The sequence below is a fragment of the Xiphias gladius genome, chromosome 6, assembly GCF_016859285.1.
Source record: "Xiphias gladius isolate SHS-SW01 ecotype Sanya breed wild chromosome 6, ASM1685928v1, whole genome shotgun sequence".
NCBI classification, from domain to species: domain Eukaryota; kingdom Metazoa; phylum Chordata; class Actinopteri; order Istiophoriformes; family Xiphiidae; genus Xiphias; species Xiphias gladius.
Genome location: NC_053405.1, coordinates 29893768 through 29908474, shown reverse-complemented (window position 1 = coordinate 29908474; position 14707 = coordinate 29893768). Strand labels below are relative to the sequence as shown.

General features: G+C 38.6%; 1 protein-coding gene across 1 annotated transcript in view; it reads left to right on the top strand.

Moving 5' to 3' along the window:
- Positions 1-14223, top strand: part of st3gal3a (ST3 beta-galactoside alpha-2,3-sialyltransferase 3a) — a 58112-nt gene extending 43889 nt beyond the window's left edge. Inside the window, exons 9-11 of the mRNA XM_040128883.1 lie at positions 6152-6298; positions 6735-6881; positions 13156-14223. Coding sequence (XP_039984817.1) covers positions 6152-6298; positions 6735-6881; positions 13156-13260 — 399 coding nt within the window. The 3' untranslated portion in view covers positions 13261-14223. The remainder of the gene's footprint in view (positions 1-6151; positions 6299-6734; positions 6882-13155) is intronic.
- The last annotated feature ends 484 nt before the right edge of the window (positions 14224-14707 follow it).

The window sequence follows — 14707 nt, the reverse complement described above, 5'->3', positions numbered from 1 at the left end:
TAATTTGTCTTAGTTATTTTCTCCAGTGTTCCCAAAATTAGGATGGCGTGAGAAAACATGCAGATTTAACAGTGATAGTTTTCGAGGTTTTTACTGTATATTTGTACAGTAGACCTTGTGTCAGTGCATCTATAAGGGCCTCAATTAAAGGGGACCTATTAAGCTCATTTCTAGCTCTATATTTTCTTTCTGGGACTCCACTAGAGTAGCTCTGCATGACTCACAATTCAAAAAATCTTATTTATCTCATACTGCAACCCCTCAGTTAAGCCTCTGACTGAAACAGCCAATATTCGCTCCGGGCTCTTTAAGGCCCCACTCCCTAAAAGCGCATCTTTCTTCTCACTGGCCAACTTCTGGAAGCCTCCTGAGGTGCAGCAACAAGTGCTTGTGAGCAATGCTGGGCTCTTACTGGTGTGGAGGTTCTGAAAGAAAACTGTAAAGCTGCTAAGTAAAATAACATAATTGATTTTAAATGAGAACTTCTCAAATTCATCCTTACATGTTCCGGCCCAGATCCAATCCGTAATATGAGAGTGGACAGCACAGACATCCGCAGCAACAAAGATTACAGTGTGTGTGTGTGTGTGTATATATATGTGTGTGTGTGTGTGTGTGTATATGTGTGTGTATATGTGTGTATATGTGTGTGTGTGTGTGTGTGTGTGTGTGTGTGTGTGTGTGTGTGTGTGTGTGTGTGTGTGTGTGTGTGTGTATATGATTATATGTGCGTGTGTGTGTGTGTGTGTGTGTGTGTGTGTGTGTGTGTGTGTGTGTGTGTGTATATGATTATATGTGCGTGCGTGTGTGTGTATATATGATTATATGTGCGTGCGTGTGTGTGTATATATGTGTATATATGTGTGTGCGTGTGTGTGTATATATGTGTATATATGTGTGTGCGTGTGTGTGTATATATGTGTATATATGTGTGTGCGTGTGTGTGTATATATGTGTATATGTGTGTGTATATATGTGTATGTGTGTGCGTGTGTGTGTATATATATATGTGTGTGTGTGTGTGTGTGTGTGTGTGTGTGCGTATATATATGTGTGTGTGTGTGTGTGTGCGTATATATATATGTGTGTGTGTGTGTGTGTGCGTATATTTATGTACATATACATGTATATGTATGTGAGTGTGTGCGTATGTATATATACATGTATTTATATATGTGTGTGCGTATGTATATGTGCATATATGTGTGCGTGTATATATTTGTGCATATATGTATATATGTGCGTGCATATATATGTATTTATATGTGTGTGTATATATGTATGTGTGTGTACATATGTGTTCGTGTGTGTGTAAATATGTGTATGTGTGCGTAAATATTATATATATAACTGATATGTATATATATATAATATACACACACAGTTGAATCAACATCTCTCTAAAACAATTTTAATAAAAAATTAAAATTAATATTTTTATGAATGTAGGATTTATTGTAGGACTCTGCTATTAGACTGCATCCGTGTTAGCTACATGTACTTAATAAACTGCCACCTGAGTGTATATTTGTAATTATCTGTTGTATGCACAGGCTCTAAAGTTCCTGACTTGAATTTATTGGTGGCTTTTGGTGTGGTGTATATACATTGAATTACCAATGCCTAGAGATGTTCTTTAATGTAATAGTTTTACCGTATATCATTATTATCACCATATAAGATTTTTACTCAAATAATTTTACTTCTACTTGAGTAAATTTTATTTTAAATAACAGTACTAAGTGGCCATTCACGTTGCTGACATTCTGTGGTAAGCATATTGTCTCATTTTCAGTTGCCAGCACTCCTGTGTTACTGGTAGCATTTTTTTTTTTTGCTATTTTTTTAATTAAAGCAGCTAACATTTAAACTTGCACTAGTTCTGCTCAAGCACTCTTAGCTTTCTACTCCTTTAAGCCACTTTCTCACGCTATTTAGATCTGCTAGTTACTTTAGCTTAGCAGTTAGCGATGGCTAATCTCTCCTACTCTCGCTTGCTCATGTGTCTTTGATCAACAAGTTAACTTCATAAGATCATGGTGTTTTTGCAACTTCAGCATAGAAGATTGTGATTTTTTTTTGCAACTTTGCCAATATCTGCTGCCTTACCTTCGACACACAGTTCCACTTGCTCACCGGCGCTGCTCCAGTCTGCAAATTTGTTCCTCTGTGCCTGTCTGTGGCAGTAGCCCTCAGTGTTGAAAGGCTATTACTCGTGACATGGAACCAATCAAAGAGTTCTGTGGGCGTGAAGTTGGTCGAGCCCACAGAATGGTGATTACACAGAGAGAGGTGGCTGCATCAAAGCCAAAGTACCGCTTTTTTAAATTGCAACAGTGGTAAGGAGGTATGGGAAGAGTTATACTATCAATAACAGAAGGCACAGTGGCCATACTTGAATGAATGACATCAATTACAATGCTTTAAGCTCTAAGTGCTTCTGACCTGGCACAAGGATTATCTGTGGAAATTTGTGTTTTTAGTGACTGATCAGATCAACAGTGCGAAGGACACTGCATGAAGTCAACCTCTACGGATGGCGTCCAAGAAGAAAACTCACAAAATGGCACAAGAGTCAAGGTTAAACTTTGCCAAAGAACATTAAAAGAAGCCTGATGAATGTTTGCAACACATTCTTTGATCATATGAAACCCAAATAAATTTGTTTGGATCAGATGGGCTCCAGCATGTTTGGCGTGGATCTGGCCAGGACTACCACAGTGACTGCATAACAGTGGAGAAAGAAGTGTGCTGATATGGGGCTGCATGAGTACAAAAGGTGTAGGGGGAGACATTTATAGATAGCACTATGAATGGGAGTTTTGTAAACCCAAATGCATCTAAAAGATGATTCCCAGTTTCAAGTAGCTTGGCAGGAGGGGAATTTTCCAACATAGTGATCTCAAGCACATTGCAAAATTCCAAAGAAAAAAGTGAAAAATTAAAATTTGGAGTATTTTAAAGCAGAAGTTAGAGCAAGAACACCCCTCTAGCAAAGAGCAGCTGAAAAGAATCATCTGTTAAGAATGGCAGTACTTACATCCATGCCCAGGAGGATCGAATCTGTTATCAAAGTGGACACAAAATATTTAAAAAATTAAAAAACAGAATCTGTTTTGTTGCAGCTGATTCTTAAATATGGACCTTTCATTGTAATTTTATTAGTCAAACATTTCTGTTTTTCCATTTAATTGGCTTCATTCTTCTTGGGCTTTGGCTGAAAACAGATAAAATTGTATCAATGAAAAAGATTTGGAATTACTTAACATCTTAGTGATATTGACCGTGTGTACTCAGTTTTCTTGTATACTGTATATAGGCACGTTATATGATAAAACAAGATCAAGAGTCTAAAATCATGTTCATACTCTTGATGACACCAGAGGAGAAGTCAGGTAATTACCAAAGTTATTAGGTTACAATATAGAAGCCATGAAGGTCTGTCCATCGAAAAGACATAGAGATATGTGACTGGATATTTAACAATATATTTGCCATGTGTTGTTATTACATGTATTTTTATAATTATATGTCATTCTAATTGGTCTTGTTATTGCCCTTTTACGGCATGGCTCCAAAAAAGGAAATGTTGATTGGTCCATCACTCACCTACTGAAAGAATTGCCATAAAATCTTGTATCCATGGTGCCCAAAGGATGGCTTTTGATGGCTTTGGTGATCTTTTCATTTTTCAAAAATTTCACTTATTCAAAGCACCACTGTGCTTAAAGAATAACTAAAGTAGACTTTAGAATCTTAATCTTGTCCATGACATATTGCACATCCTGTCTCATTTAGAGTGTAAATGCAGGGAAAAACGTAATTTTGAGGCCTCACAAGGTTCAGGTTGTGGGAAGCGTCAGGTTATGCTTTGTTATATTCCTGCAATGGAAAGGAGCTATAACCGAATGGGACTAGATGCTAGTGCAGCTCTACTTTGTGACATAGGCTAAACTTATTTATTGTATATATACCGACATAGATTTACCTGGAGTAAGTGTATGTAAACATATTCACTGATACTTATTAAAGGATGTGAGAATTGCTTGTCATTTGATCCCAACTGCTGTGTGCAGATGTGTTTTCCACAGAGTGTAGTATCCTCCCAGTGCTGCCAGCAGAGAAGAGGTATTGGGTTTCCAACTCCAAAAGAAAAGCAAAATGCTTTCAGTCAGAAAGGATTACCAACTGATCTGTCAGTGAGCAGCTTAAAGTCTTACAGGGTAACAGTGCTATGCTAGTAAGCTAAAAGCTCATATCATTGCTGTTTGGTTTCTCCCTGCCCTGTACTCCAACATACTTAAGCAAACCCAGAGGCAGGTATCACAGTAACAGTTCATAAAGAACCATGAGGACTGGGTTGGCTGCTAGTAATTAGTGTAATTGCCCCAAGTATACTGATACAGGGCCTTCTTTCTCTGGGTGGCTTTGTTTGCTGCTCCTTGTTTTTCATCAGTCTTTTAATGGTGCTGAACTCTCCTTTCAGGGCCTCTGCTCAAGGTATTGTTTTCACTGGGCTTCTTAAGCACCATCATATTTGCATTCCACCCCACAGCGTGATGATTGTAAGAATTTATCAGTATTTTCAGGGTCAATATTGATGATAAATAATCAGCATTAACATTTCTGATAATGGATATACAGTTATACAGTTATATATCTGTGGAGATACCTGAAGATGGCAGTTGACAGACACTTCCCGTCCAATCTGACAGGGTTTGAGAGGATCTGCCAGGAAGAATGGGATAAATTGTCCAAATCCAGGTGTGCAAAGCTTGTAGAGACTTACCCAAGACTCAAAGCTGTAGTTGGTTCCAAAGGGGCTTCTACAAAAGTACTGAAATAAGGGTCTGAATAATTTTTTAAATGTGAAATTTCAGTTTTTAAATAAAATATAATTGCAAAAATTTCTAAAAACATGTCTTTAATTTGTCATTAGGAGTAATGGCTTGTTAATTGATTTGTGATTGACAGATGAAGAAAATGGTAAATCTACATCACAATAGAGTGCAAAAAGTGAAGGGATCTGATTACTTTCTGAAGCCACTGTATTGATCAATAATTTTTTTTTTTCTTTAAGACTTTAGAATTTTGTATGTTGTAACAGCAGTAAAAAAAAAAAAGGATAGAGTAACAAAGCTGTTTAAAAACTTTTAAAAATGACATGAACTCCTGCAATAAATGAAAAAAAAGATGATTAATTGTTAATGCGCTAATAATTCCTTTAATCTTTTAAATAAAACTTATATAGATTGAAATGGCTGTGAATAGTCCCAACTTTCTGTGGCACTTAAAGTTGTTATTTGATGTATGGCCAGAAGAACTCAATAAAAGCTGACAGACACAGAGCCCCAGCAGCTTGTAAAGGCTAACATGTTAGCAAACGGTTCCCAAATATACACATTACCCAGAGGAACATTAATATCCATCTGTAGTCTTGTTTGTGTTCACCTGATGAATGCAAGTGCAATATTCATTCTCCTTTTAACTCTGTTTTACTCTCCATCAACTCCTGCGAAAAATGATCTGGCTCTTTAGCTGCTAAATGCTCCGCCAACAAGTTGTCAACTGTGTCTGTGCTGTTGGCTGCTGAGCAGGTAGTGTGCAGTGGATTTATCAGAGCTTTTTCACTAAAAAGTTGATGAGAGCTGTGATAGTGAACCAAAACAATAAATTTGCCATAAAACCAAAACAATGACCTGACGGAAGCTTCAAAGCTCTGTAGAGCTACAGAGCTGGGTGATCATTCTCTGTTGCTTCATCACTATGAATGACTGTTTTAATATTACATGCTGTCATTAGATTTATGTTTCTGATCCTGATTCCATATAGAAAATATTGATTGATGAAGCTTTAAACTACTGTTTTTAAAATTAAAAAACAGTAAGTAAACAAATCCACAAGTTTGTTCACCATTGATACACTGGCAGTATTTCTATTTTGCTATTACTTAATTAATTATTTCTGTTATTCATTTGGCTAATTTGATCTCATTTTAATTTCTCTAAAACGATATGGTGTTAGTGTATTATTGTATGTAAAAAAAAAAAAAAAGCTTATCAATGTATCTGTTTATATGTACATTTTTGTTTGTTCAGTGCGAGGGTCACACTAACCACACAGTGTCATTTCCTCACGCTTTGTCTCTCAGCGCAGCACTGATGGCTTCTGGAAGTCGGTGGCCAGATATGTTCCAAGGGAGCCAAGCGACATGCGCATCTTGAACCCGTACTTCATCCAGGAGGCTTCCTTCAAGCTGATTGGCTTACCTTATAACAATGGACAGATGGGCAGAGGGGTGAGAGACCTGGTTGTTTGCCTAGCAGTCAGGTACTGTTCAGTTCTAGGTAGAGGAGTAGCAGGAATGGTGAGCTGTTTCTCACACAGCCTTGAGTTAATGGCCAGGACCAGAGCTCTGGGAGCTGACTCTCCTGTCTGTCTATTTGCATTATGAAGGCTTCTGTGAACACACAGCAGATGCTGCAGGGAACCGAGCACGTACACAGAGCCTGAAAACAGTCTGAGAACAAAAAGCATTTCTATTAGGCTGTTATAAATATAACCATGCTTCAGATTTCACATCTGAAAGATATCCACACAATAACCAAACAGTGCTTAAGGCTCTTCAGTTGTACATTCACATTTACACTACATACTATACGTGTTCTGGGATACAGGTCATGGTTGGTTTACATGTTTCATACTAACTCTTTAATTTATGTCTTTTTTTCCAGAATATCCCAACCCTGGGGACAGTTGCCATAACGATGGCCCTTCATAACTGTGATGAGGTAGCTGTGGCTGGATTTGGCTACAACATGAGCACTCCCCATGCCCCTTTGCACTACTATGAGAGGATCAGGATGTCAGCCATCAAAGAGGTACCTAAAGACCTGATTTGTTAAGATGCCACAATTGGTTCTAAAACTGATGCTAGACATTGCACAGCTTTCCGTAGCTCAGGATAAGACTTCAGTCTAACAGATCTTTAAGCCACACTGACATGTATCCCACCTTTTATTTGATACATCAGGTTATCTGCAGGTCCTGTCTTAAAAGCATTTAATAAAGTTCCCTCAATATTTCATTTACAAAGGTGTCTCATATAGGTTTTCTTGGCTTCTGTAGCAAATAACTAGGAAACTCATAAGTCATTGTGTTGATTTTTGCAAAAACTAATAATTAAACTAATTATTTTTTTTATCGGTTGATTCATCCATCAACTTTCTGCTGCTTATCTTTGTCCTAGCATGGATGGAATGTGAGACAACGGGCCCTTGGGCATAGACAAGTAAATTGCCCCCCACCTTCAGTCACTTAAAGAGTAACTTCATATAGGGGTTAGCATTAAGAGCTGTTTATTTAAAAGTCTAGAAGAAATGTTGTGAGTAAATCATCAAACATCATTCCTTTACTTGCCAAGAGCTGTCTCCAGCAGTTGAAAGCAATGCCAATGTTAACTCTTGTTTTGTTTCTATATCTATCACTTCTTTTCTTGTAGTGAAGTTAGCATGCTAACCAGCTAGCACCAGCTCGTCCCATCTCATAATACCACTTTCCAATAGTGAGACACTGTAGTGTCCAATCTGCCCTCTATTCAGAATGATAGGATGAAGAAGTAGTGCAAAAGGAATTAAGTTTGATGCTGAACTCGCAATGTCTCTTCTGGCTTTGTAGCAATAACAAAAACTTACATATAGCACCTTTTAGAGTCACAGTGAATTGGCAGTCGGAGCATCTTTATCTTCCGTAATGTGATGTATTTCTGAGTGAAACAGAGTATGTGGAGTATGTGGATGCGGTTTCAATCAAATACTTAGGGAAAGGTGCTATACAGAGCTGTAGAGAAGTGTTTGCCTCCACCAACACGCCCCTCCCTTGTATTGTTAGAATTGGACCTATAATTCTGTCTTCTGCAAATATCAAAATTTTTTCCAACTGACATCCACAAATACCCCTCAGACCCATGATATCACTCTGCCAGCTGCAACCCACAAGCTCAGTTAAGTACGGTTTTATATGACAATCCAAGCAATAAAGATAACATACTAAACCCACAGTTACTTTTGTTTTGGCTGCTAAATCCTACTTTTTGTTCATTTGTGTGTCCCCAAGCATAAAAGTGTAAACAAAGGTTCTGATGTAAAAGCAAAGACACCAGTGACTGCAGAGGTGACCGCAAAAAAAAACTGTCAGGGAAAGTGGAAGAGCCATCACCAACCAGAGCATTTAGCATTGAAAGTCACGAGGAAAGAGAAAGATCAGCAGAGGGTCAGCAGTCCTTGAGTTGTCACCCCTGCTGAGGGAAGACCCTTCCCTGTTGCTAGTCAGTAAGTCAGTGTAAAGCTAGCGCCTAGCAACTACATCTCACTTCACAACTGCTGTGGGTTCAGATGTTTTCGGTCTTATTACCTCACTTGAGGATGGGTTTCATCTCCATTCCATCACCCCTCCTCGCTTAGACTTGGAGTCCAACAGAATGTTGCAGCAGCATCCTGTATTTACCACTTGTGGCCACAGAGATCGCTGTTGCCTTTCCTCAGCAAAAATCACATCATCTCACTTTAAAGTCAGACTGATATTATATTTAATTTTTGGGAAAGAATCAACATGTATCTCCTTGGTGTTTTGTTTTGTTTTGTTTTGTTTTGTTTTGTTTTGTTTTTTTGCAGTCATAGCGCTCCCTACATTCACACGATTTCTCCAGGGATGCCCACTGGAGAAATTGTGTGTTTGGCACCAACTGACAGTGCCAGTACTGTAACGTAACATCTAGTGGGAATTGGTAATAACAACGAGCTATGCTAACTAGCTTCCCCTTTCTGATTGTAATACAAACTTAAAAGCATGATTGTTCCTCCCAGTTGTTGTAAATGGACAAACAGATGCTATTAGTAATGGCTGATAGCTAATGCTATGTAGACTTCTTTAAAAAGGGGGAAAATCATTTTCTATCACCGTTGCTAGGATATAGTCCGATGCTGTCCAGTCAGTAGCACACCACAGAGGTTGACAGCTCGCCTCTTAGCAACACCTGCTCTCAGCTGTGACTCAGCCGACGTCACAGGACACGCCCACTAAGAGACTTTAGAGTTAGATGCTGTTTCCACAGAGGTCTGAAAGAGATTTTATCCTCTTATGAACAAATTAAATATGCACAACAGCTGCAGTATCATAGTTTATATTTCATTACATACAAAAAGAGGAAATTAAAAAGATTAATAATTAAAATTTCAGTCTGACTTTAAGAAATTAGTGTAGCTGCTGATTTATTAAAACCTTGTGGCCATTTGACAGCAACTTTGATTGGCTTTTTTTGCTAGATTTATCAGGCACAAATAACCTAATGTTAAGAGGCTCATTCTGACCCTCCAAGTCTGAGCTCTGAATTTACAGTTTTAAGTTATGATTCATCCCCTCCATTGTGTCAACCTTCTATTTACTGTGCATTTTACTCTTAATGGACAATAATCCCACGTAATATTCCCAACTTCAAAATTTGTCAGCACTCTGACCGGCATCCTTTTTGTTAGTTTTTTACAGGTTTACGCTGCACTGGAACAGTTTACTGTGACCTTTTTCTTATATAAAACGCCTCTCAAGAATCTAGAAGGGATTTACCAAGCACACTGAGTAGTGGCCTAGGATGTGTATGAAATCTCAATTGTAGGAGTGTTGCTTGGTACTGGTTTTTGGGAGCAGGACAAAGGGCACTACGTACAGTGTCTAAGTTGCCATTCTCTCCACTTCTCAGTCTCACATTCTCCAACCTGCTCATAAATTACTCTTAGCCAAGGTTATTTAGACAGACATGCAATCCCCCGCATGTTATTTTCACCGACTGCAGAGACTTGTGTTTCAGTTCAAAGAGGCACAGAGCTGCTTGGCCCCAGCCCCTTGCATGTATAATTGAGACAGGTGAGAAATTTGTTCTCTTCTACAGTCCCTCATTGGCTCATATGGACTGATCTATTTTGGTGGTAGGTGTCATTATCCAACCATGAGACAAACACCAACTTTTCTTATTCTGATTTTCAAATTGCAAGAGCCACAATTTTAATTAAAACTTTATTAAAGCTATATTAGCTGAAAGATGTGAAACTTTTAATTGTTGGTTGTTTTTTTTCTTCAGGTATCATGACAACTGTCACCTGCACATTTGCTCAGTTGTAGCTAATTAATTAAATAATGTTGTTTCCCAAACAACAAAGAAGAAACTATTGTCTAGTTAATAACATACTTTGTGCATGCAGGTGTCTGTTGGCCACAGAGTGCTTAATTGACAACTTCATCTGAGTGCCATGCTCAGTATTCCACCGGTCGCTGTACATATTGTGCCGCTAGTCTTACCAATAGTTACTAGTTAGCAACTGATCTAGTAAGAGAGACTATGAGTTATGCTGCTTGAACCTCTCTTACCAAAGAAAAGAGGTTGTTTCAATATGAGTAATAGTAAAAGTTTTGGCACCTCTGGTCAAAATTTCTGTTCGTGAGTAGTGAAGTGTGTATAAGATGAACTGATCTAACAACAAGCAACATGTCAAGTTAGCTAGCACACAAATTCAACTAGCATGCTAACTGCATGCCAAGCGAACCGGCATCTGGAAATTACTAGCTGTTATCAATAAATATGACATCATTTTAATCTCATAATTGAATATTATTGATACTACCACCATAATATCTTAATAAATGTTTTTTAAATCAGTCAGTTTTACTATTACAAAACTGGTATAGTACTTTTACAACTCTTTTGCATAAAGAAAGCTCAGACTTGAATGGGTTCATCCTTTAGGGATGAGTAGGAATAATCCAACATTCAGGGAAATACATTTATTTGCTTTCTTGGAAAGAGTGCCTATGCACTAAGTATGGAGTTTCTCTCCTATCAGTTTCTCTCTCTGTCCTTGCACTGTAAGTTTTTTCTTTCCCTTCAGGTTTCAAACAAGGAACCACTTGTGTCTGTGATACTGCAATTAAATATAGAAGATTATTATAAGCCACAACCTGTCATTCATTTCAGTGACTGCTCAAAGAAAAAAATATGTAGACAAAACAACAGAACATATCAAATAGCCAGCACTTGTCAGTAGATGATTTATAAGATAAAAAATGAATGGGGTTTAGAACCTTGGCAAGACTGAAATTATGTTGACATTTGATCAAACTAGTGTTAGCAAGCTTCTCCACTGGCTCTAATTATCTTGTTAAAGTGTAAGTAACATAAGCCCAGTTGGCAAAGTTAATGAGAAGTAGTCTACAGATGCTTTCGGCTGTGACCCTCACCTTGCATACAGAGATCTGATCACATTGTGAGGAGAAACAAGACTGTAAGTGTTCTTTCAGTCTTAATACCAAGTGCAAATGCCAAGGTCTGTGATCAGATGTCAATATCCAGATAATGTATCCCGATACAGGTCAAATATTAAAAACCAGGTGGACATAGGGGTTTTTGGGTTCACATGACAGTAGCCACGTGGACTCTCCAAGAATATGGGCTGATCCTGTTAGTCAGTCCAACAGCATTTTATGAATCCATTATCTAAACCACCTATCAAATACCTTAACAAATTTAATTTAGCTTCCTTTTCAACATTTCACAAGTAACTTAAATTAATAAATAATTGAAGCTCACATATTCAGTTAAGATCTGTAATCAACTTTTGTTCATGGTATCACACATTGTACAGTTATGGCCTACTGACTTGCACATTATTTTTCATGAGGGATTTCATCTAAATACTGAAGATCCTAATTCAGATATAATATACGAAAACATTCAACCAGGAGATTCCAACTACTGAAACTGTCCTGTCCTGATCAACTAGATCAAGGACAGGACTCTTTGTCGGTCCTGTCCTATAACACACTGTCCACTTTTGATGGTAAACAAATGTTACAAATTGGTCTTTCTTTTCCCTCACAAGCAATCATTGGCTAAGTACTAGCTTGCAGAGAGCTAATTAAACAGACAATTAACAAGATTTCAGTTTGACCTGCTGTCAACATATATACCCTATTTCCTCAAATAGTGACCAGGGTCTCTATTTACCTCAACTGCAGAAGGTAACAAGCCTTTTTTGAGGCAGGCTTGTATTAGAGGCAGGTCTTTATTTCTAATTCCCTCTGTTTGATGATTATCATTGATCATCACCGTTTCAAGTTAAAAGTCCTTTAGCTTTTCAGGGGACAGAAACCTTTCATTTCTTAACAGGGCTTTTATTGTGAAACATTTGCAAGTATACAATATTTAACAACAGCTTCAGGGGATCAAAGGTCGACAAAGCAAAGTGGATCAGATGGTAATACGAAAATATTGTGGTGATTGTGATTTCAGCTGGTGACAGCAACAGTCAGTGGCTGCTAAAGTTACCTGACCATTTTGAACTGATTACCTGAACTGATTATAGATTACAAATATACAATACAACTCAAATGAACAAAAAGGCCAATGGCCACTGCGGAGCTTGGTGTAACAAGCATTATTAAGCTACATAAATTAAATAGCTTGACACTTCTTACAGAATTTATAGCAGAATAAAGCATCATCAAGGCAGACAACATGGAAATCTATAAACAATATAATAACTGGAGAGCACAAACACACAGACACTGCGCAGTGATTGTTCATGTTCTCCTCTGGACAGAGTTCAGGCATGTTTTACTCAACTTTCTGAATGTCATTCTGTGAGCCTTGTACACTGAGAAGTCCTCCAAAAATGTGCTCTGGGCTCAACTTCTTTGCTTGTTTATGCTCAATGCGTAATATAACCAGTCCACACACACAACCTCTCTGGTCACACTGGGCTCCAAAAATTGTTTCCATGGTAGAAAAAGGTAGAAGGTCCTAAGTCAACATAGGATTAGCATCCACTGTTGGTCACGCAAAATTTTGGATCTTTTTGAATTGGGTCACTTAGCACAGAAGTAACTCCTCAAACATAGTTTGAAAACCTCTGCTCTGGACTAAAGTGTTGGGACAGATACTGTACTCCATGATACTGTACCACATACTCTGTTTGATGAAAATGCATATAGTAATTTTTTTAAATGAAATGTAAAGAATTTTGGAAGTAATGTGGAAACCCAACTGTTCAGTGTACTGTGCTGTCTACACCAAACCTCCTGTCCTGTGTGTGTCTGTCCTCTCTGCAGTCCTGGACTCACAACATATCTAAAGAAAAGGAGTTCTTGGTGAAGCTAGTGAAGGCTGGGGTTATCCAGGACTGGACCAATGGGATCTGTGGTGCAGGGTGCTGATGGTCTGCACTCAGCTTCGTGGCTCGTGGCCTGCAGCACTGTGCTAACCCCACCTGCTCCAGCACCTGAGGAGGGAAACTCAAGGCTCTGTAGGCCATGTTCCCAGCAGAGAGCAGCAGCCGTCATACCCCATGGTCACTGCAGAGACTGTGTGTGTGTGAGGCTTATTGACCAGGATACACTGCCCTAGTGTTGCACTTCGACATATTGCAGTTGGCCACTGCATTGTATCACAGAATTTAGCTCTACCTTGCAGGTTAGTGTATATAAACATGGATTTGGTGCCATGGCTCAGGGGTATGTCATTAGTGTTGGGGATCAAACCAGGACCTGGACCAGGCTGCCCTACTAGAACTGCTGCAGGCTCGAGAGAAGAGGAGAGGATAGAGATGTTGGGTATAAAAACACTGAGCCTGTGTCAAGAATACCTCTATAAGTGTCCTTCTGCTCACACATCTGAATGTATTCTGCATCAAACCTGTAGTCACTGATTTATATCTTCCAGTTACTGTGTTAAACAGGGTGCACACTACATGTCAGCCGTCCTGGACCAGTCTCTGACCTCTGAGAATAAACCCTCTTATCAGAGCAACATGGCAATCACCAGAGCTTGTTTTGTTGAGTGGGTCAGAGTCGATAGGAAACTAGAGAGCTGGGGAACACAAGCTTCCTCAACAGCAGCATGGATATCACACTCAAATGCACAGCCTAGCTTATCACTCAAATGCAGAAGAGTCACATCATGTTTGTTCTTGTGAGGCAGCAAGATACCATGACTCAAGGCACCTCCCCACCCCTAGTGTCCACTGGATGTGGAGTCACATTTCACTACCAATGGCACTGGAGCAGCTCACATGTCTGAAGCATGAAGCACTTGTGAATGTATATAAATGACAGTTGACTTAAAATGAGAATTTAATGGTGCATTTCATGTTTTTTACAAACACGGTCTTTACATACAAACAGTGCAGCTACTTTTTTTTGTTTCTTGTCCTTTGAAGTCTGTGAAGCAGGAGAAGAAATTCTTTCTGCTAATATTTACTATTCATATATATAAGACAGCCTGTCCATTACATTGACAATCCAAATAGAACCACTAAAATATAAACATAAAGTATGTGTTCCCAATCATAAACAAGCTGCAAACAAGTTTTCAATCTTCTGTAAAACAAGAAATATTGGCAAAACAACTCAAAACAATATTGATATGTGTCTGTTGAAATGCTGAACATCTGAACTGCAACAGAAACGTGACAAAGCTGTGGTGCAACCAGAACGAGACAGAACTTCATTTAGTGGGCATGAGGGGTTATCTCACTGAGTCCATTTCATCTCAAACGTCCATTTTTTAATGTGTGACCTGCATCTTGGGTCATACTGCTGAGTGTGACTCTTGTATTCCCTGGACAGGTTAGTAAAGGAGACAAAACATGTTGAAATTAAGTAG